Source organism: Pipra filicauda, unplaced genomic scaffold (genome assembly GCF_003945595.2).
Source record: "Pipra filicauda isolate LSUMZ 115617 unplaced genomic scaffold, ASM394559v2 scaffold102_size2360937_pilon, whole genome shotgun sequence".
Classification (NCBI taxonomy): Eukaryota; Metazoa; Chordata; class Aves; order Passeriformes; family Pipridae; genus Pipra; species Pipra filicauda.
In genome coordinates, this window is record NW_024103463.1 from 185,094 (window position 1) to 207,884 (window position 22,791).

The following is a 22,791-nucleotide window of genomic DNA, read 5'->3' on the forward strand; positions in this document are numbered from 1 at the left end:
AAAGAGGTGGGTTATATTTGTGGCTAAATGTCACAATTTCCTTTTCCAGCCATGTCTAAAGGAGGACAGCAGGCTCTGCTGCTCACTTCACTTGATTCACATTCTTAGATTGGTTTGACTCCATCTCTCTCAAAAGGCAAGATAATTTTTCTTTCTGATGCAGGGGCTGAATCACCCTGTATTGGAACTTGCCTTGGTAAGCATGTTACAGAGTTAAGTCCCAAGTTCTTGTGGTTTTTTCGCCTGAGGCTCACAGGGATACCTGAGTGGAACAGGTATTTCTGTACCAGTCCCTTCGGCAATGAGCAGTGCTGTTTTTCCAGCAGTGGCAGTGCATATTCTAGAAGGTGAGAGCAGCTCTGGCCTGGCATCCCCTGACACCCTGTGAGAGTCCTGGTGTGCAGCTCTCTGGCTCTGCCAGCTGTCAGGAAACTTGTCTTCTGTTCTCATCTGAACCCCCTCGTGCTGCCTGTAATGAATCCGTATCCCTGAGGAGGTTTTCTTGCTAAGGCTCACCTTTCCTTCTGTTTTGTGATAGTTGTTCTTAGAAATATCTCCCTTAAAACTGAGCAGGAAGTGGTATTTTGACTGCGTGAAAACTTTATCAAATACAAAAATTTGTGTTCCACAGATTTAGAAACACCCAGGAGTGTTTTGTTTTAAAACTCCTCATGAGAAATGAGAATAGCCATAGCCATCCCAAAACAGACAGTGGTTCCCCTCAGCTGGGGTCTGAGAAATTCAGGGCTATCCCTGCTTTGCCAACTTGTGTTTCAGGGATGGAAACTGGGAGATGTAGCACACTGTAGGCATGCAAGGAATTCCCTGTAAGAGCTGGAAGGACTCAGATAGTGAAGTGGAAGATCTAATTCAATCAGAGCAAGGATCTGGAAGTGGATTTCTGCACCCAGACTTGATAAACAATTAGGCTGTTGGTTATCTGATGTGTAAATCCAGGGTCTCTTGGTGGTTTTGAATGGCAGTTCTGTCCAGGACCTGTGAATGCTTACTGCTAATCTGCAGTGTATATTTTCATGTGGAAACTTCTAGTTTTGACTAAAATAGTTTTGATCTTGCAGTTGGAAATACAGCTAGTGATAGATAATTATGAATTCTGGCAGAGCACCCCCCATGTTCAAAATAGTTTAGAATAGTCACTGCTGAGAAGAAACTGAGCCTTCAGGAGCGTTGAGGTTTAATGCACCAAGGTTTGAAAAATGTCTCCAGATCCTGCAATAGTTGGTATCATCATTTTGTATTAAGAAGTGTTTTGAAATGGGTCACATTTGAGCTGGTTGAGCTCTCACTGCAGAGTTGTGTGATGAGAACAGTGTATCACTGTCCTGATGTTCTTTCACTGGACCTTCAGGGATTCTCCTCCCTCACCCAAGCAGCAGTGGGAGTGGAGGAGCCTGTGGAGGCAGGGATGCTGGGATGCTCTTCAGAGCTGGGCTGCTGCTGGTTGTGAGCAGCCCTTAGAACTTCCATTAGTGACTAATGGGGGGCAGGAGGGTCCAAAGTGTGTCTGTGAACTTGGACAAATAACCCCCTCCCTTGGTTATCAGGTGCTGAAGACAAACCAAGAGATGGTTTCTAAAGGTTTTCAAAGCAGCCACTGCTTGGAAAAGTGTTATATGGCCATATATAAATAAACACACGAGCATTTTTGGTCATAGGAGAGGGATTAACCCATGGAAGTTGAAATTCCCACCACCTGACAGGTCCTGGACAAAATCCTGCATATTAAGCAGGTATCATCCAGGTCTTATGGGGGGTGGCATGATGTTCAAAGTGTGAATTTCCCTCATCCCTCCAGTCTCCACTTGGGGATCTGTCTTCCTGACTGGAGCATCATGGCTGAGTGCCTTCTCCCCTTGCCACTGCCTGCTGGGGAGAGTTCAGTCAGCTCTGCTGAGGGCCCAGCAGCTGCACACCCAGACAATCTGTTTCTCTGTTAACATGGCTTTAGTGTGGGGATGTTTTCCTGGCTCCCTGGTGTGTCATGTCTAGGGGAATGATCCTGGCTGGCACATTGCTGCTGGGAAATCACCCCCTCAGAAGTCATTAACGCTTTCGTGGGGCAGCTGTTTGCACGGTTCTAATGTTAGTTGGAGACAGGCAGGTGGCTTCTGAGTCCCTTTTCTCTGTTGCCCCAGGTTTCTCACTCCCTCCTCCCCCTTCCTCAAGCCCAGACTTCCCTCTTTCAGGAACACTGACTTGTGGAAGTGAGCCAACGTTGCAGTGTACCACAAGCAGATACTGCTGCAGGGAGGGGGGGAAGGACAGTGCTTTAAGAAAGGGAAATGGATCTTTGCTTCGGCTTGGAAAGATGAAAAGGGTTTAATTCCTGGAATGGTTTTTGGTTTTCATCAGTGCTTTTGCTCCATCTCCTTTTTCTGACCCCTGTGCAGTCCTCAGCATGGTACTGCTTTAGTCAGGACATCAAAACATCAGACTTCCAAATATTCCTGGGATCCTCCTCCTCTTCCTTTTGCATGTACAGTCATGAGGCAGCCAAGACAAGGCAGGAGCAGAGGAAATTATTCAGAAATGTAAAGGAAATGCTTTTGATTTTGTCTCCAGGGAGTGAGTGCTGGGACAGGCAGGGTGGGAGCCTGGATGGGGCTGGGCAAATCCCAGGGTTGGATGAAGGGGAGCTGTGGGTCAGGAGGGGTTTAGATTAGAAGGATGGGGCGTTTGCCTGGCGAGGGGATCTCAATTAAAGTTGGCTTGGAGGATGTTAAAGGTTCCTGAAAGGAACAGAGAAGGACTGTCAGGCTGTGTAAGAACTGGCAGCTCCCAGCTGTGTTCTAGGAAGTGTGTGTTTTCCAGCCTCGTGGATATTAAAGAGCACTCAGTCAAGTCGTGAGTGCTGTGAGGCATCAGCTGCTCCAGGAGTGTGCTCTGGGCTTGGGAGACAAGTCCCATTTCTGATTGCTGGATTCTGCTGCTGTTGTGGAAGCAGAGCTGTAGCCTGGGGTGGCTAAGCCAGCACACCCAGCAAAATCAATCAGTGAGGATTGCAAAATGAATAAGTTTTACTGCTCTGTCACCTGCTTATGTTGATTCCATCTGTTGAATTCCCCCTTCCCCCAGCATATTTTTTCTTTCCTCTCCTATGTAATAGTTTACTTGGCTATAGAATGTATATTCAGACAAAATAAGAACAAGAAGTCTGGGGAGAACAATCTACTTTTTCTCTCAATGGCTTCCCTTGCATTTCTAGCCTGTGCTGAATGCTGCAATAGTTTTGTTTCTGTTCACAGTCACACTGTTCTCTGTCATGTCTTTGCTGGACACAATAAGCAGTTCCAGGGATCTTCATGCCTGATGGACCTTTAAAGTTCCATCCACAGAGCTACCTACGGAGCTGTGATGTAGAAACAGATACAGATCTTTGCTTGAGAATGCCAGTGGCAGAGCTTGCACAAACCTCAGTGCTGGGATTTGAACAAACCAGAGCGGTGATTTGAAGCCCTGGGGGAATCTTAAAGATTGCTGAAGGTTTTAAGGCTTTGTTTGATTTTTGAAGACAAGTCAAGTTCCCACAGGTGACAGCTTTTAGGATTGAATGTTTGCCATTACGCTGGCCCCAGTCACTCCAGTTAAAGATTCCCAGGAACTGGGTCAATGCTCAGTATCTTTTCCATGAGAGACGTGAGACGCAGTTGCTGTCAGTGCCACTGGTATCAGGAATTCAGCAAACCTCCCCTTAAGGTAGTGCTTCAATGGAGGAGATGAGCCCCATGGAATGGAGAGTTCTTTGTTTATTTCTGGTCTCTTGTGTCTGGATGATTTAGGAATCCTTGAGACAAAGATTGCAGCAGGAGAGAGACACTGCTTGGTGATGAGACAGAAGGCACAAAGGTGGGTGTAGAGAAGGGAGATGGTGAGGAAGAACAGCTAGAGATGAGAAAGAACTGGCCTGGGGTGGCACATTGCCAGGCTTTGCATGCACGGATGACAGCCTGAAATTCATGTGGAAGGGGATGGGGAGTCAGCTAAAAGGGAGTTCAGGTGTGTGGGCACTGGTGTGAGAGGACAAGATGTTCATTCTGAGTTCTGCTGCCAAATGGTGGGGCTGTGGAGAACAAACTGAAGGGGGGGGGGGATGTTCCTTGAGGTATCAACTGGGGTGCAGAGCAGGGTGAAAGGACAGACACGTGGGAATTGCCCTCAACAGGAATCCAGCTGCAGAGCCTCTGTGTGCTGGGGAGGGATGTCAAAGCCTTCCTGGGAGTGATTTAATCTTCATGACTGTACTCACCCAGGCAAGGAATACCGAGAAAGGCTGGGGGACAGCTCCTCTTGGAGCTACTGTTATCTGTGGTTAATGAGATTAAACAGATTGCTAATTTCTGCTTCTGCCTTGTTCAGTATTATCACATCTGTGTTAAGGTTGATAATGTTTATTAACATGAAGGCTGGGAAAGAGAACATCAGACCTGGGTCTTCTAAGTGCTGCTTTTCTCTGCTCTGTGCCTTCTGCCCCATCCTGCTCCAGCAAAGGTGTGCCACGGGTCACCAATGCTGGTGCCCTTGTCCTGCTGTCCCACACAGCTGTACAGGTGGGGTTCATGGTTCTTAGCACTGAAATGGCCATTAGAGCACTCAAATATCTATATTTGCTCTTTCCCCTTCTTGCTGTAGCAGATGTGTGTAGCATGCAATGGCTGTTACTGCTGCAATAATTCCGTTGTTGAGGAATGTTGTTTCTTTTAAAGGAAAACGGGAGTGCAACACTATAACAAAAATGTCATATTATTGGGAGGAGGGGAAGTTAGGGGTGCTTAAAATGGAATTTAGCAACTGTGGCTGTCAGCATTGGGAAGTGTGTGAGAGGGTCACACCCTGGCAAACATGTGTTCCATCCCATTTCATGACCATGGAAAGGCTGGTGTGGTTTTTGGAGGTATTGCTGCATCACAGTCGTTGCACAGAAGAAAGTCAAATGTAAGGAAATACAACTGGCACTTCAGAAAACAAATGGGAGAGTTTTTTGTGATGGCCACAGTTCTCATGGAACTGCCTGGCTTGGTCTCAGATTGGACTCAAGACAGCTCTGACTCCTGGAAGGCAAAATGTGTCCTCGTTGTGGGAAATTTCACTCTTACAGAATCACAGGATATTCTGAGTTAGAAGGGACCCACAAGGGTGGCAGAGTGGCAAAAGTGCTGGCTGGAGTGTATATCTTCAAAGTTTTAAGTCGTCTTTTATATCTTTGATTCAAGGTGTTGCTCACCTAGAAAATCAGGCTTATAGTCCTGAATTTCTTTTAGTGTTTTATGAGTAGCTAAAGTGAAAAACAGAGGGAAAGTTTGATGAGCTCAAGGTCTGAGGAAGTGCCACGGTATTTTGTACTGCTGGAATTTTCTCACACAGCAAAGTTTCACAAGCAAAGTCTGTTCAAACACTGAGATGTATAAATTACTGAAGCCAAATCAACAGATTCCTTGTTATCAGAATTTATAACTCATAGCTGGCAGGAGTAAAGGTTTTGTTGAGGGTTTTTACCTCTTTTCTTTTTTTCTTGTCCCCTTTTAAAGGCAAACTTCATATCAGACACCAGAGTGTAATTACACAGTAAAAAGTGTCATAATTTTCAGCTGGGATTTTAGATTTCCTTTGCCTTGGAAATCTAGGAAGAGTAAAAATAGTGGCAGAGCTAGAGATTATTTTATTTTAATCAGAGGTGAGTGTGTCTGGGTTCAGCAGATCTCCCCAGGTGCTGAATATTGACTGCAGGTACTGAATGCAGTTATCAGTGCTGGCTAAACAGCAGCATTTTGGGGTGGAAATTGTCATCAGGAGAAGGTAAAGAGCTGATTTCTAGGCCTTCTTGTATAAACAAGTGTTTGAGGATATTCTTGTCTGGTAACAAGATGCAAGTAGCTGTTGGTGATTTATTTTTCTTTTAAAATACATGTGCAGTATTTTGAGTACAACAGAAGCTGCATGCAGCTGCTTTTGTAGCCTGTCACAGCTGAGTATAACTGGCATCTTACGGTGCCAGGAAGAATTATTTTTCCCTCCACACAGCAGAACAAGCCCAATATTAAATGCAAAGTAATCTTATGGTTGTAGCAAAATACATCATGTGCTTTTTATTTAAATCTTTCTGTGCTGATTAGTGTTGAGTGTGCAGTTGCATATGTTTGGCACTGCAGTTCAGTAGATTCATGTAAGGTTATCAGAGAACCAGGAGAGTGGCTTTTCTTTGTGGGTATTTTTGCTGATTTTTGTGCTCCCTTTTCTGTTACCCTCACGTGTGCAAGGGGATACCTTTGAAGTGTATAGCGGCCCCCAGCTTTGCCATTTCAGTTGTGTTTGCTGTATCTCCACTAACATTTATGAACAAAGACAGCTGACCTTTGCAGAGTGAATGGCTAGTTGCACGTGCAATCAGAGCACTGATAGTGGTACGTCTCATTTATTCACCTCAGGTTGTAGAGTCATACTGGGTGCCTGGTAGTGATTTGAGTACTGCTACAACAAATAAAATTCAGAACCACACCAGAGTTTATTTTTGAGAGACCTGGTTGATTCCCTGCAGGAGAGAGGCTTGGAGCAAGATGGTATTTGTGTGGTGTGCACTCTCTAGGGATGGAGAAGCAAGAGTGAGTGAAGTTCTGCAGCGGATTTGCTGTACATCCAGCCCACAAACTCTTAGGAAAACCCCACATCTTTCTGTTCTTTTTATCTTTGTCTGTCCTACTCTATCTCCTGTTTTCCCTTTAAATCATGTGCTTAACAAATTCAAAGCCTTGTGTGTCAGCAGGAAGTTGGTCTCAGAGTGTGGCTCTGATGCCACATGCAAACAGTCCTTCCGACTGCTCTCCCTTCTCACTTGTGCTGGCAAAGGACCAAAGATCTGCTGGAGCTTTTGCCATTTCAGGGGATCAGCTGAGTGGGGACTGGAAGCCTGGAGGGAAGAGGTGGATAGAGAAGGGTCCTTCAGTGTAGGAAGTAAACCCCTGACACTCAGTGGGTTAGGAAAGATGAGATACCCCAGGCAGGAGTGTTGGAGAACTGCGCTGCTCCACTGTTGTTGGCTTGGAGGAGGCCTCCTCTGGGACTGGCTCTTGCCTGAGCACTGATGGGCATGCCAGGGAGTGCCAACAGCTTGGACAGCCCTGCAGGAATTGGGATGACAGTTTGTTTGAATGAAGCCTCCAAGCAGGTTCAGTTTGGAACAGCCTGAGCTGGGTTTGAAATAAAAGCAGAAGAGTGAAAGGTTTGGAGATGACCCACTACCTGTGCCTGCCCTGGCTTTATCCCCGTTCACAGACCGATGCTTCAGTACTAAACAATTTGAGCACAAATGTGTTGTGTTCTTTATTTTAAGAACAAATGCAGTGCTTTCTCTGAGGTTTGCAGGAGTGGATTCCCCCCTTGCTGGGCTGCCATTGCAGGCACACCCGTGGTTCCTGCTGCAGCTCCCACTGGCACTGCTGCTGCATGGAGAGGGAAACCTTGAGCAGTGCAATTCCTGGAGCGTTGGAACGCAAAGGATGGCATTATCCCTTATGAAGAGACCTGGAAACAGATAAAGAGTGTTAACATTGAGTTAATAGATGTAGTGCAAATAATCAGGATGTAATAAGAGACAAAATGTCTAAAGCCATAGTGATAGCTCTTTTTTCTTGTCTTTTTTTTCCCCTCTTCTCTTTGTAGCATAGGGGAGGGGAGGGGATGAAAGAAACATTATCCAAGCCTCCTTTTGCCATCAGCCCCTCCTGAATAAAGACTGAGTGGAAGAACTGCTCTGCAGCAAATGGTGTCAGATTCTGTGCATCAGCCTGAATTCACATTCCCAGTACATTCCTTATTTGTAGGATTCAGCATTTTTGTAACAGCTACACGCAAAGGGGAAAGAAAGCAAAAGAACCAAGACATTTAGCCACTGAGGCCTTTTCCTTCCCAGCTAGAGACATAAATAAAGCTGGATAGAAGTGCCTATATGTGAATATAGAATAAGTGCCTCAGTATTGCAGGCTGAGGACCCATAGGACTGAAAGTTTCTGCAGGGCCCATTTCTCTTTTAGTAATGAGCAGCCTTCCTGTGGGAAAAATAGCACAGAGATTATAAAACTGATTGTGTGGTGAAGGGGAGTTCAGGCTCTGGAGTCAGTGCAAATAGGAAAGAGATGGTTGCAGTGTCAGATGGTGCTTTAATATGGCACGTGCCATAAATGAGAACTGAGCCTGTAGCAGCTCCAATCCAAGCACAGCAACTGTTTGGAGCTAGGAAGAATTGCTGAAGTTTAAAATAAATAAAAAAGCATATGTAGAGGTCTCAATCCCCTATGTAGGGAGCAGATAGCAGGTCTAACAGGAATCTGTGTAATCTGGCAGTGCAGGATTAAAGAGAAAGTCACTGAGAAGTGGTGGTTTCCCATCCTTAGCCTGTGGATATCTTCTCTCTGAGTTGTTACGGTTTCAGAGTCTAGAAGATCACTTGCTGCTCCCTGGAGTCCTGAGGTTGTTTCCTGTATAGATCAGACCATTAAGGTTTGAGGGTTCCTGCTGTCCTGCCTCCTGTACACAGCACTGAATCGATGGAAAAGCTATTAGAAGATACTGTGTCACTTTAAGATACTGTGTCACTTTTTAGTCTTTTTTTTTTTCTTTCTATCGGGAAATTCAGCACAGGGAGAAATTTCACAGGGCTGGCCTTCCAAGCTGCAGTTTAGAATTTGCTTGGCAGACACTCACTAAACCCGAGTTAGGCCATTGCCCCAGAGGAAGAGTTCAGGCCTCCCTGCACTGCCCAGGCCCTGAATTGGCAGCACATCCTGGAGTGTCTGCTGGCATCTGCCCCGTTGTTCCTCAGGAACAGGCTGAGCACACCCCGTGGTGCAGCTCTTTCCCCTCTGCAGCTTTTTCAGATGTCGAGGAGAGTTGTGTGAATCACATCTTGTGCTTTCTCACCTTCCATCACCTCTGGTTTTGGTGACCTCCCTGTGAATAATAATACCTGTTCCATCTGCTTCTTTCAGGCAGTGGTTCAGTAATGCTGAGCTCCAGCACAACTCCAGTTTTGTGCTGTGCAGCTCCTGGTCCAAACCGTGCCTGGCCACACACGGGGGCGTCCCCTCGCTCTTGTGCAAAGGCTGCTGTGCTCTGTGTCATCTGTCTCATGAAAAATTGGGAGATGGAGCATGTTTCTTGAGGTTTTGAGTTGGGCTGGGTCGTGATCCTGCCCACAGCCTATTGTGAGAGCTTTAGGGGTTGTCTGGGGGCTCCTGTTGACAAAGCTGTTCTTCCCTCAAAGCACTGCAAAACTTACCTGAAACTCTGGGTTTGTTCACAGCCTCTGCACTTCTGTAGAACATCAGGGAACCTGGCTGAAGTCTTATCAAAGCTCTTGCAGCAATAGAAGCACAGCTGCTCTTCAGGCTCAGGAAGATGGCAAAATGTCTGTTTAGGTTTTTTGCAGGTTTGTGAAATTTAACCATACGTCTAAAATTTCAGTCTGTGTTTCTAAATCATCACCTAAATTTTGCAGAAATTGGTGCTTTCAACCCTGCCTGGCTTTCATTTTACAAGGATCTGTGTCTCTAAGATGTCTTAAAAGGTGTAGTTATACCTTTCAGTTTTAGACTGAGAGAAGATTTAATTTATTTTTAAGGTTCAGAAGGAGAAATCCAAAGGTTAACAGTTGGCTGATGGATCGGATGTTGCTTGGTACGTGTTTCTGCTCTTTATTTTTGAATTTCCTTTTCTCTGCTTCTCCAGGTGTCATCTTGACATGAGAACATTCAATCTTGGCACTGAGGAGTGCAGAAAACTTACTTGTAGGGGTGGAGAAAAGAAGAGTTTCTTTGTGTGTATCAAAATGGTTTGTAAAAGCTCTTCAGAGAGCGAGAATTTAGTTCTGTGAGACAATTATCAGAAGTACTTTGTGCAAACATAAAAACCAGCACAAGACACACAGATGATAGTGCAATTACATTAGTAAAGAGAACGGGAATGTCTGATTAGTAGCACAGGATAGGGAAGAAGGTTTTCGAAGTGTCCTGCTCAGAAGTGGCATTAATCCAGCAATATCCCAGCAATAAACCCTGTACATGCTTGTCTAAATGCCCTGGTTAGTCCTGAGGGTGTTTGGGCTTTGCTGGGGCACACGAATGTAGTGAACTTTTAAAGAGACCTCTAGGCACCAGCCCAAACTGAGAAGGGCAGAGGGGAAAATGCTGATGGACAGTCCTACTGAGCTGGAACACAGTGGCTGTGAAGGAAAAGCTGCTGAATGGGCTTATGGTTGAAAGAAGTAAAGCAACTGCACTTGGACTCACTAATGGGCTTTTTGTCCAAATTGGAGCCATCTCTTTCTTTGGGAAGTTATTTGTGTTGGAAATCAGGCCATAGCCAGGCTGGAGCAGGAAGGAAGAGGCGGATGGTGATCTCAAAAGGGTGTGCTCTGGGAGCAGAATGACAGCTGTGCAAGAAGTAGGTTGGCTGCGAGGGCAATGAACTTGGCAGTGAAGCTCCTTCAGCTCCTTGCACTGCTGAAAATGTGGTGTCCTGCTGGAGCCCTCGGAGCAGAGCTGAGGGAGCCCAGAGGGTGGTCATGGTGGTGGGGCTCCTTGCCTGAGGAGCCAGCAGCCCTCCTGAGGCCACCTGTCCCCTCCTGCAACCTCTCTGTGCTTCACAGGAATACAGAAATGTGCTCTCAGCAGAGGAGTAGTTGTCAGTTGTCACCCTTTTCCTATTCCCAGCCTAGAAGAGAAGCCATTGACCTTCTCTCCAGTCATTCCTGAGCACTTCCCCAGTCACATCCTGCAGTGTTACTGGGTCTGCCTTGCTGAAAGGGATGCTGAAGCAGCAAAGAGGTGTGAGCTTTTTCCCCAGTGATGCAAATGGTCTGTATTGGAGTCAATAAAGAAACCAGAATTTGTGTCTTCCTTCCTGTGACCTTTGAATCGTGTGTTTCCCTGTACTGAAAGGTGCCTGTGACACCATTTATGGCTTAACTTGGCTGTTGGATGGAAAAGCAATCTCACTTTCCTGCTCTGATTCATAGGTCCCTAATGACAGGTTACTTGGTAATTCTTGTTTTCAGCAATCTCCGTGCAGTTGTGTTTTGACTGGGACCTGATAGAAACACGAGTGAGACGAGCTTCAGGCTGAGGCCTGATAGTGCAGCAATGATACTTTTTATTTGGCTCTTTGAAAACACTTCCCCCACAGCTGTTGTAGGCCTTTTCTAACGTGAGCACATCAGAGGGGATTGTCCTTTGCTTGTTTTTTATTCTGTTTCTCTGCATTTAACTGTGCTTTTTATGGCACCAGTTTTGTTTGTTCTCCATCATTACAGTGATTATTACTACAGGGCATAAAGTATGAAACTCGGATCACAGCCATGTTGTGTAGGAGCAACATAAATGTGCAGTAAAGAGAGTCTCTGTCACAAAGTGTTAGTGGTGTCTGGAGAGATGAGGCAGAGAAGAACAGGCACAATGCAGCAACGTGCTCCCATTGCACAAAAACTCAGCCGTGGAGTCTGGGACAGAGCAGTCCCTCAAACAGGGAGGGACACGTTTGGTTGCAGGACCAGGAAAATGAGCTCTTACCCCCCTTCTAGAGATTAGTGCCTTTAAAATAAACTGGCCTTGCATGTGACAGAGAAAGTTCAAGCATCCAGTAGTCAAAGGTCACTTTCTGACCCCGATGGGGTCAGAAATTTAAGAAGGACATTCAGAGTCAGTGTAAAAGTCCTCATTGTTTCAAATCTCACTGAACTTAAAGAACCTACATTGCACTCAGAAGTCTCTTCTCCCAGCAGCTGGGGGCAGGTGGGAGGGTTGTTGTCCTTAGCTGGGGGATTCTCCTCTGTTTAAAAGGATTGCTGGATCTGGCACTGGGTGATGTGGTTTAGTGGTGTGGGTTTACAGTGGTAATGCTGGGTTGATGGTTGGACTGATGATCTTAAAGGTCTCTTCCAACCTTTATGATTCTATGGAAATACTGCAAACAAGTAGGAAAAAAATTGCAGTTTCCCATCCAGAAGTGGGTAAGATAGAGCTGTCTCCATCTCAGGTTCCAAATCTCTCCTCACTGCCACTCGAGACCCTTCTCAGGCTGGGAAGTTGGGCAGCCCAGAGAAGGTGAAGATGTTGTGATGGATTGTCATCCTTTGGCTGGAGGAAGTGTTAAGAGTCCTTCGCTCGTTCAGAGCTCATCTTTGAGCTCCAGGGCACGTAGGTACCCGTTCAGAGCAGAACTGCTGCCTCCCTGACTTTGCTCTCTCCTGTTTCTTCCCAGCTCCTCTATGACAACCCCAAAGCCCGTCAGGAAGTGGAGTATCACTGGCGAGCGTCGGGGTGTCCTCACATCGTCCACGTCCTGGATGTGTATGAGAATATACATCATGGGAAGAGATGCCTCCTCATTGTCATGGAATGGTATGGACCAGCAGCAGCCCCCCACCAGGCATTGCTCTTGGAGGGGTGGAGGGAGCTGTGGGAGGAATGTGTTGCCTTAGATGGGAGTTAGGGGGGATTTCTTCCAGCACGAATTTGGCTTGCGGGGCAAATCTTTCCTCGTCTTTATGGAACTGGTAAGGAAGTGTGTGTCTGCTCCAGCCATCTTGTGGGATGGAAGAATGAGGAGCCTTAACCAGAAAATAAATTTTCCTTGTGCTCCATGACAGTTGTCCACATTAAAGCATTGACATTAATACAGTCTTGAAAGACATGTCTCTATAAATACAATGCACTTTGGTTGTGATTGACTTCCAACTTCAGCTGTAAATCCAATGTTCCAGTATGATCCTTCTTGCTACTATTTTGACCCTTAACTTTTCCTATTCTCTCCTTGATCTCTAATACCACAGTTATTGTCTTCTTCACTGAGGACAAATTAATACTCCTTTTAGGTATCTTTATTTCTTTCTTTTTTTCTCATCTCCAGCCCTTACATAACATAAGACTATTGTCGGCCTCCCAGTGCCAGTGTGTGTGACTTCCCAGCTATGTGTGTCCTGTTCCCTCTGACAGGGTACATTAAACTGAAAGCATCAAAATTCCCTGGTCTTGTTATGTTTTCTACTTATTCCATCCCAGAATGGCTTTCTGCATTGATTCAAGTGAGTGTGGTGTTCAGGAAGCATTGGCAGAGGAGGCAGCCTGTAATCTTTGTTATCTGTTCCTGTGGTTCTGTGTGATTATATGGATGCACAGTCAGGTGTTAATTTTGTGGTTTCTGCTCATGTAAGGTGGGGTTTCTTCTGTGTTCTTTGTTTCAGCATGGAGGGAGGAGAGCTGTTCAGCAGGATCCAGGAGAGAGGAGATCAAGCTTTCACTGAGAGAGGTGAAACATCACAAGTTTAAAATTAAAATTTGTGAAAGATTGCTTCTTCTTTTCCCTGTCCTCTTGCTTAGTCTCCTTATAGGAATTTTTCTTTGATTTGATTTTTGGTGGTAATGGTGGTGGTTGTTGTTATTATTCTCTATCCAACTCTGTATTGAAGAGTTATTTTTTAAAAATATGGGAAATTCTTTCTACAAATCTGCTCAGCTTCTTCGTTTGTGAGCCACCACAGCCTCTGATACTCTGAGCCCTGGTCTCCTGCCAGACCACCTCTGGCACGATGAGCGCAGCTCCTGCTGGGATTTCTCTCTGGCTGTCCCTCAAGCAGCATCCCTGTGCACAGCTATGCTGTTAGGCCACGAGGATAATGAGCAAATCACACTTGAAACATCTCTTATTCAAGGGTTTTAAAGCACTCCTTGAAAGGAAGTGTTATTAACCACGCTGTAAACAAACCTGCTTGGCTGCAGAGCAGGGACTACGTGCAAGCTGAAAGACCTGCCGTGAGCAGGGACAGCTTTTAATGGAGTCTCACCATTTTTATTGTCTTTGCTATTTATCATTTGCAGAGTATCACAGCTGTGCTTGACTGTGGCTCTCCTTGTCACCTCACAACAGTCAAGGGCTTGTTTCTGCTCAGGAGTGAAAGCAGTGGTGTTTGTAACACAGTGGTGTTTGTAACCAGGGTCTGACAAAATGATTAGAAGAAGTAAAATATCACCTGAGCTTGGAAATTACTGTGACTTTTTTTGCAAGTCTGGTGTAGAGGTGCTCAGCTTTTTGATCCTGGGCTTCCTAGCCTGGGATGAATCCTTTAAGTCCCAGGAGAGACTTGTGTAAGGAAAATGAGCATTTTTAGGAACTTTATTTGTTCCTCTCTAAAGTACAAAATTCCAGGGGGAAAACTGGTTTCATGAACAATAAGGACTGCACTCTACTAAAAACATTATTTTTCTACATTATATAGCATTGTGTAACATTGTAAATACTTTTTCAGAAGTCACTTGGGAGTGTTAAACAAAAAAACACCTTCATTCTTCCCTGAGATAAATGAGCCCTGTTCCACTGGATTCCCCTGGTTTGCTGCCTGTTTATGTAGCCACAGCTTCCCATTAGGAGCCAGGTTTTTTGGCCTGACCAGGAAGGAGAAGACTGTCCCAGGTTTTCCCCAAAGAATATGAGTGTTTCTGCCTTCTGATTGTCCTTGCCCATGATTGTGTAGTTTCAATGTCAGGCCATGTGGAAAAGGATTCCCAGTTACACTACAAGAATTTCTCCCTTCTCTCTCAGCCCTGCAGCCGTGGGTTCTGCCCATGCAGAAAGCAGAGGATCAGGTTCAAGTTTCTGTTGTTTCCCCGTCAGTGGAGATGTGATATAATGCTCACATGGGAATGTCATTGTTCCTTGCTCTGAAACCTGTCCCTATGTAACTGACCCCTTCCAGACTCCCAGAGCACTGCTGTTGCAAGGCAGCTCACACCACTAGAATTTCTCACTGGGTTAATGTTAAATTTTTGAAACGTACTATTTCAAAGGTGGCAGTTTGGGCTTTGTAGAATAGAACTGTTGATTTTGTTTCTCCTGAGAAAAAACTTCTAACAACAGTGAGGAATGAAGATGTGACCTATCCTAAAATTACTATATTGTTACATTGCTCTCTTTTTAGAAAATCTGTTAGATCCTCCTCCTCCCCCCGAACTAGAAGCTGAAAGGACATGTCCTGCACAGTCGGGGATATGTCCTGGCTGGGGCTCATTTCTCAACAGCTGTTGCTTGTGTACCTGCTCTGCTCTTGCAGCTTTTTTTGGTGAGCAAATTAAAGCTCAAATTTAGAGGCTCCTAAAAAGAAGTCTCAGCCTCAGTTGGGTTGCAGTGCAGCTCAGGAGGAGGCTGAGCAGCCGGGGAACCGGGGGATGGTTGTCTGCAGAACCAAAACACAGCTGCTGGGGCTAATTTTAGGGTTTCTAGTCTTGACGCCTGCCCTGTATCCCAGCAAGCTGTTTGTAAGCCATAAGCATTCCCAAGCATGTCCCTGAGTTAACGTGGGAATGTTAATGTGACCTTTCTCGAAACTTGTATTTCTAGAGGCCTCTGAAATCATGCGGGACATCGGAACAGCCATCCAGTACCTGCACTCCATGAACATCGCGCACAGGGACGTCAAGGTGAGCCTGCAGGGCTGGGGGCAGCGGGAGGGAACCTGGGGCAGAGAAGGAAATGGGCAGTGGTAGTTTAAACAGAGCTGGGAGTGCAGTCAGATGGCCAGAGTGTTCCTGTTCCTCTGCCAGTGTGAGAAGGGATTTGTTCGCTAGTTTGCAAGTAGTCCAAGGTTGGAATATTCATGTGTGCTAATGCCTTGCAGTAGAAGAGGGAATGCAGAAGAATCTCGTGATAGTCAGATGGTTGGTTAAAGAGGTACTACCCATTTGCAATCCAGTTAATTAGTAAGAAAATAACACTGCTTGAGGTAAACTTATACTACATCTCTCTATGTACAGTCTTTGCCAGTTACTAATCCTTTTCAGCATCATACTTGCTTAAGAAGAAAAAAACCAACAAGCAAACCACAAGAAACCTCAAACCAACCAAACAAAAAAACCCAACAATACCAAATACCAAAACCCCCCTTCAGAGACAGGAGAAACTGCCTATATGGGAGGAATAATACAGATTGTGCATCTAACCCACTTTAATGATATATGTAAATATTTGAGAAAACAGAAAGATCTCAGTTGCTGCCACATGGGACACTTTAATTAGCTAAAGTTTGAACCCAGGTCTTATTGTAGAGATTTGGCAGTGTTTGTAGTATTGTACTTTATTTTCATTCTGTAAAGTGCACAGCATAAGCAAAGCCAAGCTTGCTGCACCCATTGGGATGGGATGGGATGGGGAGCAGGTGACATAGACTGAGGCATCAGATTGATTCCACAGTTCTGAGTCTGTGAGTTTGCTACAGATATTTCTGTGTGTGTGACTGGAGGGAGAACTGCTATTGCATGTGTCACCAAGGGGCAGGTTTGAGGGTTCTTCAGGTAGGAAGCAGAGAATGGCTTAACAGCTCAGAGACTAAAAATCTCTTCACTTTTGCAGAGCCATGTGCCATTGCCTGTCAGCAGCACAGGAACTGAAGCACTTGGCCCCAAACACTCCATACACACACTGTGAACTAACGTAGAAATGACTCAAATAGATCCTAAAGCTTATTTTCTTTAAAGCCTTTCCTCCTTCTGTATGTCCCTAAACACTAGCATGAGCAAGGACATAGCTTCCTTATGACTGAGAAACTGGAAAACAAGTTCAAGTAATTGCAGATTATTTGGAGATGTCCTCTTGTCCCTGTTCTTGTGCACAAGAATTTGTATTTCCCTCTGTGCCACTTCTGCCTGTATGGAATGTGAAGCAAGGGTGGAATTAACTCAGGTTTCAGGAGACAGAGGACAAGGGGAGCAGGATGTGTGTGTATGAGTTAACTCTGAGGGACTGGTGCCAGTGGCTCGTGGAGAGTTTGTTCTCTTGTCCTCCACCTCAGCTACGTGAGAGCACAGAGTGCTGGGGGATCAGCTGCTGTTGTCAGACAGATCAATCCCAGGAAGCACAGGGAACTGGGAGAGGCTCAGGAAGCCAGATTTGATGCCCATTGGACAAGATGAGAGAGTGTCTGGTGGTTTGCCTGGAGGGAACTTTCCATGGGCTTTGGAGGGGGTGTGATGGAAGTAAAAAGACCCAGATGTTGATGGTCACCCAGGCAAGCAGGAATGGTTTGACCTGTCAGCTCCTTAGATTCATCTCTTCACTGTCTGGTTTATCCCTTCTCTTGATGGCCTTTCAGCCTGAAAATTTGCTTTACACATCCAAGGACAAGGATCCTGTGCTCAAACTCACAGACTTCGGCTTTGCCAAAGAAACCTCTGTAGTGAATGCACTGCAGACCCCCTGTTACACTCCTTACTATGTGGGTGAGTTCTCCAACATGCATTGCTTGTGTTTCAGTCTGTCATCCATCCCTGTATTGCGGGTCTGGGCTGTAGGAATGGGTGGGAAATCTTCTGTTGTGGGTGTAACATAAAGTGCCAGCCTGCAGGGTTTAAACTGGGATCCACCCCAAAGCTAGTCTGGCTCCAGCACAGTTCAGTGCTCCTGCTTTCTTGCTTAGTTGTGGAGGAAACAGCCTTCACAGGAGATGCAAATGAGGATCAAGGAGAGAGAAAATATTTCTTTTGATTGCGCTTGAAGTAATCTTGATGTTGCCTCTGAAAGCCATAATTTGAACAGAGCTTCGTGATTATTTGGGTGTTTCCTTGCAAAACTTCCCTTGGCTTAAGTAATGCAATAAAAGAGAACAGGGAGAGTATTGCCTGAGCTGTAGAACTTCTTTAGGCTGGAAAATGCAGTAATTAGTAATAAAACACCTACGTGACTTAATCACAGCTGAATTTTCCCTGCATTTTGTCCAAAGACAGAGCTCTGTGTAATGAATGCCACAGCAGACTGTCCTTTATGCACTCATTTTAGAGTCTTGAGTTAATAGTCATTCATCAAATGGTATGACTGAGACAGTCCATGCTTGGAATTTCTTTGGTGGAAAAAGGACCTAATTTTTTTTTTGAAAAAATTAATTCTCTGATGAAACTTCTTATAGTTTTTTTTTTATTGAAAGATACTGTCATTCAGTGTTACCAGATAATTGCATTATCTTCATTTGCTAAGCCTAGCCATGAGATGATTCTTCTTCTGATGCCTTCTATATTTTTGTAAGCTGGGTTTAGTGATAAAATGTTAAGGAATTTACACGTATATGATTTTGTGCCTTTACATTTGTATATAAACATGCTGACATTTCCCTTCTCAGCACCTTTTTATAAACCAGCATGATTGCTCATCTGGTTAGTGAATAATTTTCCTTACAAAATCAAGCTCCCTGCCAGTTTACCTGCCTCAGGGGGGGAAAAAATATCCACTCTAAATGTACCTCTCTCTAATTTTGTTACTTAGTGAGTTGCATTTTTTAATGCCTCCTATATTTGTTGTTGGAGCGTGCTGCTAGTTACAGGGTGATGGAGATGAAAGGAAATATCTACTCTGTTGATTTCTGGTTTGAATTTTCTCCAGCCCCAGAAGTCCTCGGTCCTGAGAAGTATGACAAGTCATGTGACATGTGGTCATTGGGTGTCATCACATATATTCTGTAAGTATTTGGGGAGAGTCTCAAAGAACAGAAAGAGGAAACATCTTAAATCTGCACTTACAAGTAATTGGTCACGAGGGTCAGGCAATCTGTGTGAGCTGGAATGGGACTTCTTCAGAGATGAAAGGACTTTCCTAGTTACAGAAATTCTCTTGTCCACTCTTACAGCCTGTGTGGGTTCCCCCCATTCTACTCAAACACTGGTCAAGCCATTTCTCCAGGGATGAAGAGGAGAATTCGGATGGGGCAATACGGGTTTCCCAATCCAGAGTGGGCTGAAGTATCAGAGGAAGGTAACAATGCTCACTGTGCTGCTGGGTGGTGGAGTGCTTACAGAGAGACTACTTCTGTAAACCTGTCTTAGCTTTTGTTTCCCTTTCTTTTGGAATTTAAATCAATTTTTTGTAAGGTGATACAGAGAACGACTGGGAACTCAGATACCAGCCAGCAACCTCAGTGCTGCAGAAAGTAAATGACTACTGAAAGCTTTCTTTCAAAGTCCAGCTCCTGCTAGTGAATGCTGAGACTAAACCCTCTGGAAACAGAAGTCCTTAATCCTGAGAAAGGAGACAGCCAGGACAGCTGGAATGCAAGCTGAGTTGGAAGAAAAGCAAACTGTCTTAAGAACTCTTTCAGTCTTTGCCCTCCTTGGTGATCCAGCCAGCAAGGATGGCAAGTTTTCATGGTAGCTTTTTGGGATGTGGGAATTTGCCAGCCACCACTTAAATCAAGGTCAACAATTTATTTTGTATAAGTCATTGATCAAAAGCTGCTGGGCTCAAACCAGTGTCCTGAAAGTGGATGTTTTTGATTGCCTCCTATCCTGACAGTCTCATAAGCTGGAAGTCTCACCTGCCCATCATATGAAAGAGAAAGGTCAGCAAGCTCTGGGCTCATCTATTTTTCTTACAAGCCCTTTATATTGCTGTGATCCTGTTCCTGTCTGCTGTTTAGCAATAACAAATTATGGTTGAATAATGCCATGATCTGTGGCATTTTCACCCCTTGTTGGATCTCCTGGCTGCCTGTGCAGCTCAGCCTGCTGAACATTGTTAAGGGAAATGTTTTACTTAAGAGTTTCTGGGTTAATATTTTCTCTGCTTTGCGTGTTGTTTATATTCCAGCAGTTATTTACATGCTAGAGGAGCTTGGTGAGAAAACATGCACTTGGAAAATGTGTAAGGTTTCTGTCTGCTTGCCTGACTGAAGACAGGGGCCCTCTACCCTTGATCCTGTTAAGAACATCTAGTTTGTTGTGTTCTTTTAGGCTGATGGGGCACCTTCAACAGTCTGCTGCTTTCTTCCCTGCTTTGTGCTCTTCTTGTCCTTTGCAGCCTCTTGACAAACTAAACCTGTACCTCTGGCAGCTTCTTACAAGCATTTAGTCATCTTGCATTTGATGTTTCTAAAAGAGAACTCTTATTTAGAAGTTCTTCTAGGTTGCTCAGGGAAGTTTTGTGTAAGTCCTTCTAAATAATGTCCTTTGGATGCAGTTTTTTCTGGTCTGTCCACCCACATTAATGAAACTCTTGTCTAGACTCTCATCAGCTCATACCTCAGTTACTTAGAACTCCTGCTTTGGCAGATACCACATTCACAGAAAGCTGCTGCAAAGCCTGTTTGGGCAATCCATTTCTTAGACTTTTTTGTCCTTTTAGTGGCCTCTCAGTTGTCAAAGTTTATTGTCCCTTTTTTTCCACAGCCTGTGCTAGTCGTTGTCTTCTATCATTTCTCAGAACATCAGCTTATGCATTCATTCAGCTCATAGTGCCAAGCTTGTTGCCATCTTTCAGACAAGCAGCTTTCTGTTCCTATGTTTCTCTTTTCCTGAAGTTCCTGCTCCCAAAGCAGCTGCTCTGGTGATGTAGAGAGCGGAGCTGGAATCCCCAGGCCTTTTCTTTCCTTCTTACCTCTTGTCTTGGATGTTTCCCTGTTCTGCCTCTTTAAACATAGTAACCTACCACTCTGTACATGGCTTCTTAACACAGTGACAGCAAGAGGTAGGTGTTTTGAGTTCTGCAGAATCATATTTCTTCATTCAGCAGGTCTTTGTGTTCTCAAGGGTATTTGGGAGCACAGTCCCAGGCTTCAACAGTCCATGTTGGTCCTGTTTTTCAGCCAAACAACTGATTCGCCATTTACTGAAGACTGACCCCACAGAGAGGATGACAGTGTCCCAGTTTATGAATCACCCTTGGATTAATGTGAGTTTCATTTCTCTTTTTACACCATGAATTAATTCTTACATGCAGAACTTATATGTAGCTCCACGTAGCACAGCAAGACAAGGACTGTTATTACTGTCGATACCTTAATTAACCTCTTGTGCCCTCCCCTGCCTGTAAAACCACAATTCTTCTTGGTGTTCCCAGAGGATACACAAGGAGAGACACCCACAGCAGTGTCCTTGGAAGCAACAGCCCAATATGTCTCTATTCTGTGAGCAGGCAGTCACTGTTGACTCTGCAGCATATGCATGTGTTACTCCCTGTAAAAACATAAAAATAAACTATGTGCTTACTTCATCAGGGCAGGATTTAAACAGAGCTATTATTAGTGGCCTCAGGCACCATTGTGCATAGCTTTGTTAGTGTGAACACAGTGCTGTGCTTAGTGGGAATTCTCACCCTTGGCACAGCTTGGAAATGCCTGAGGAAGGAGTGAGGGTCTCGGGTTATTGCCCGTGAGAGATTGCCAGGTAGGGTGGTACCCAGAGCTATTAATGGTCCCAGCTCAGATTTCCTTCTATGACTTGGTTGAATTCACTTTTCCCTAAAAAACAGTTTTGGGGAAAAAGGAGAAATGTACTCTAATAATACAGTATTGATTATTTCAAATAAGAGACAAGAATCCCAGGAACTACAAGACTGACTTTCACGATATCATCTCTGCTCTGTAGGTGTCCCTCAAAATAGTAGATTATACTTCTCACATTTGTGCCTAAAAAGACACCAGTCTTGTTCTTGCTGCCCAAAAAATTGTCAGCCAGGAACAGAACCACTGGTTCTGTATAATGCCCTTTTCTCTCTGACTATGCTGATCCTCAGAGGCCAGGGCAGAAGCAGAGCTGTGGCTAATAGTGCCCATTCCTGGAATGGCTGCTGCAAGATCTGGGAGCCCTTGGAATCACAAGAGATGTACCTGTATGACATCCTGATGAAGGAGAGAGATGGCATCACTTAAGAGTTATAAAAGCTGAGAAATTGAGGTTGCAAAGACTCTGGAGAACTAGAACAGGCCCTAGACAATGTTTGTAAGTCTTTTTTAACCAAATAAAAATGGAATCATTGGTCAGAATACATACCTCCAGCTTTAAGTGTTTGAAGGCCCAATAAGGAGGTGTTTCAGGAGTCAGCAGGCCAGGAATTTCGTGGAGTGAGTGCCTAATAGCTGAGGGAGCTGCCACCTACACTGACACATTACTCTGAATATGCACAGAGCCAGTTAATCAGGAGGGATTAGAGACAAGGTCTGGGGAGTGCTGCACCAGAGCCCTGCTCAAACACTGTCCTCTGAAAAATGCTGCAAGTTGGCTTTTTTTCTGCTGAACATCTTGTTCCCATGAGGCAGGGGGAGGGAGAGAGAAAGACCAATATAGTGAATGTCTCTGTTCTCCCTTTTCCTAAATCCCAAAGTGGGAACATGTATGGGGAAGTGCCTTGCACAAGCAGTAGAGGAGGATGCTTTGTGTCTTCTTTTTTTCATTCTCCCTCTCTTTTTTTTTTTAGTTGTCAGTTTGGGTGGAGCACAGAATCCTCCAGTTACTTTTGGATAAGATTTTTTTAACAAGCAGCAGCTCACAGCAGATAGGAGAGCACCTTCAGCAGGGGCAGGGACATCACTAAAGCCAGGCTGTTTTCCATTTCTGCTGTCCCAGCTGTACTTGATAAAACTATACCCTGGCCAGACAGGGTCCTTTTCCAGAGGATGCAGGAGTCAGGATTTCTGTCTCCTTCTGGAACTGCAGCAGTGCTTCCAATGTAAGGCTTGTTTTACAGGGATCTCCTCTTCGTGACAATGCAGCTCTGTCTGGTGGAGGATGCCACAGCAGTAGACAGCAAGTTTGGGTAGAAAGCACAAAAAGATAGAAGATCCAAATGAAATTATAGTTTGGGTTAGGGACTGGCAAGAAATGCCACGATTCTTGCTGAGTTAGCTAAGGAACTGTGCTTTGTGCTTTAGAAATTGTGCCTTATTCTAATATAAAGTACCTACTGATTTCATGGCAGCTGAGCACTGATCCCAGTTTTTTGTGGAGCAGCACCTCAGGTGGGGCACTGTCTGCTGAG

General features: G+C 44.9%; 1 protein-coding gene across 2 annotated transcripts in view; it reads left to right on the top strand.

Moving 5' to 3' along the window:
- Positions 1 to 22,791, top strand: part of MAPKAPK3 (MAPK activated protein kinase 3) — a 123,000-nt gene that overhangs the window by 96,163 nt on the left and 4,046 nt on the right. For both annotated transcript variants that reach the window (XM_027728420.2, XM_027728589.2), the window contains 7 exons: positions 12,268 to 12,407; positions 13,250 to 13,314; positions 15,400 to 15,479; positions 17,147 to 17,273; positions 18,427 to 18,502; positions 18,671 to 18,795; positions 20,621 to 20,706. In XM_027728420.2, coding sequence (XP_027584221.1) covers positions 12,268 to 12,407; positions 13,250 to 13,314; positions 15,400 to 15,479; positions 17,147 to 17,273; positions 18,427 to 18,502; positions 18,671 to 18,795; positions 20,621 to 20,706 — 699 coding nt within the window. The remainder of the gene's footprint in view (positions 1 to 12,267; positions 12,408 to 13,249; positions 13,315 to 15,399; positions 15,480 to 17,146; positions 17,274 to 18,426; positions 18,503 to 18,670; positions 18,796 to 20,620; positions 20,707 to 22,791) is intronic.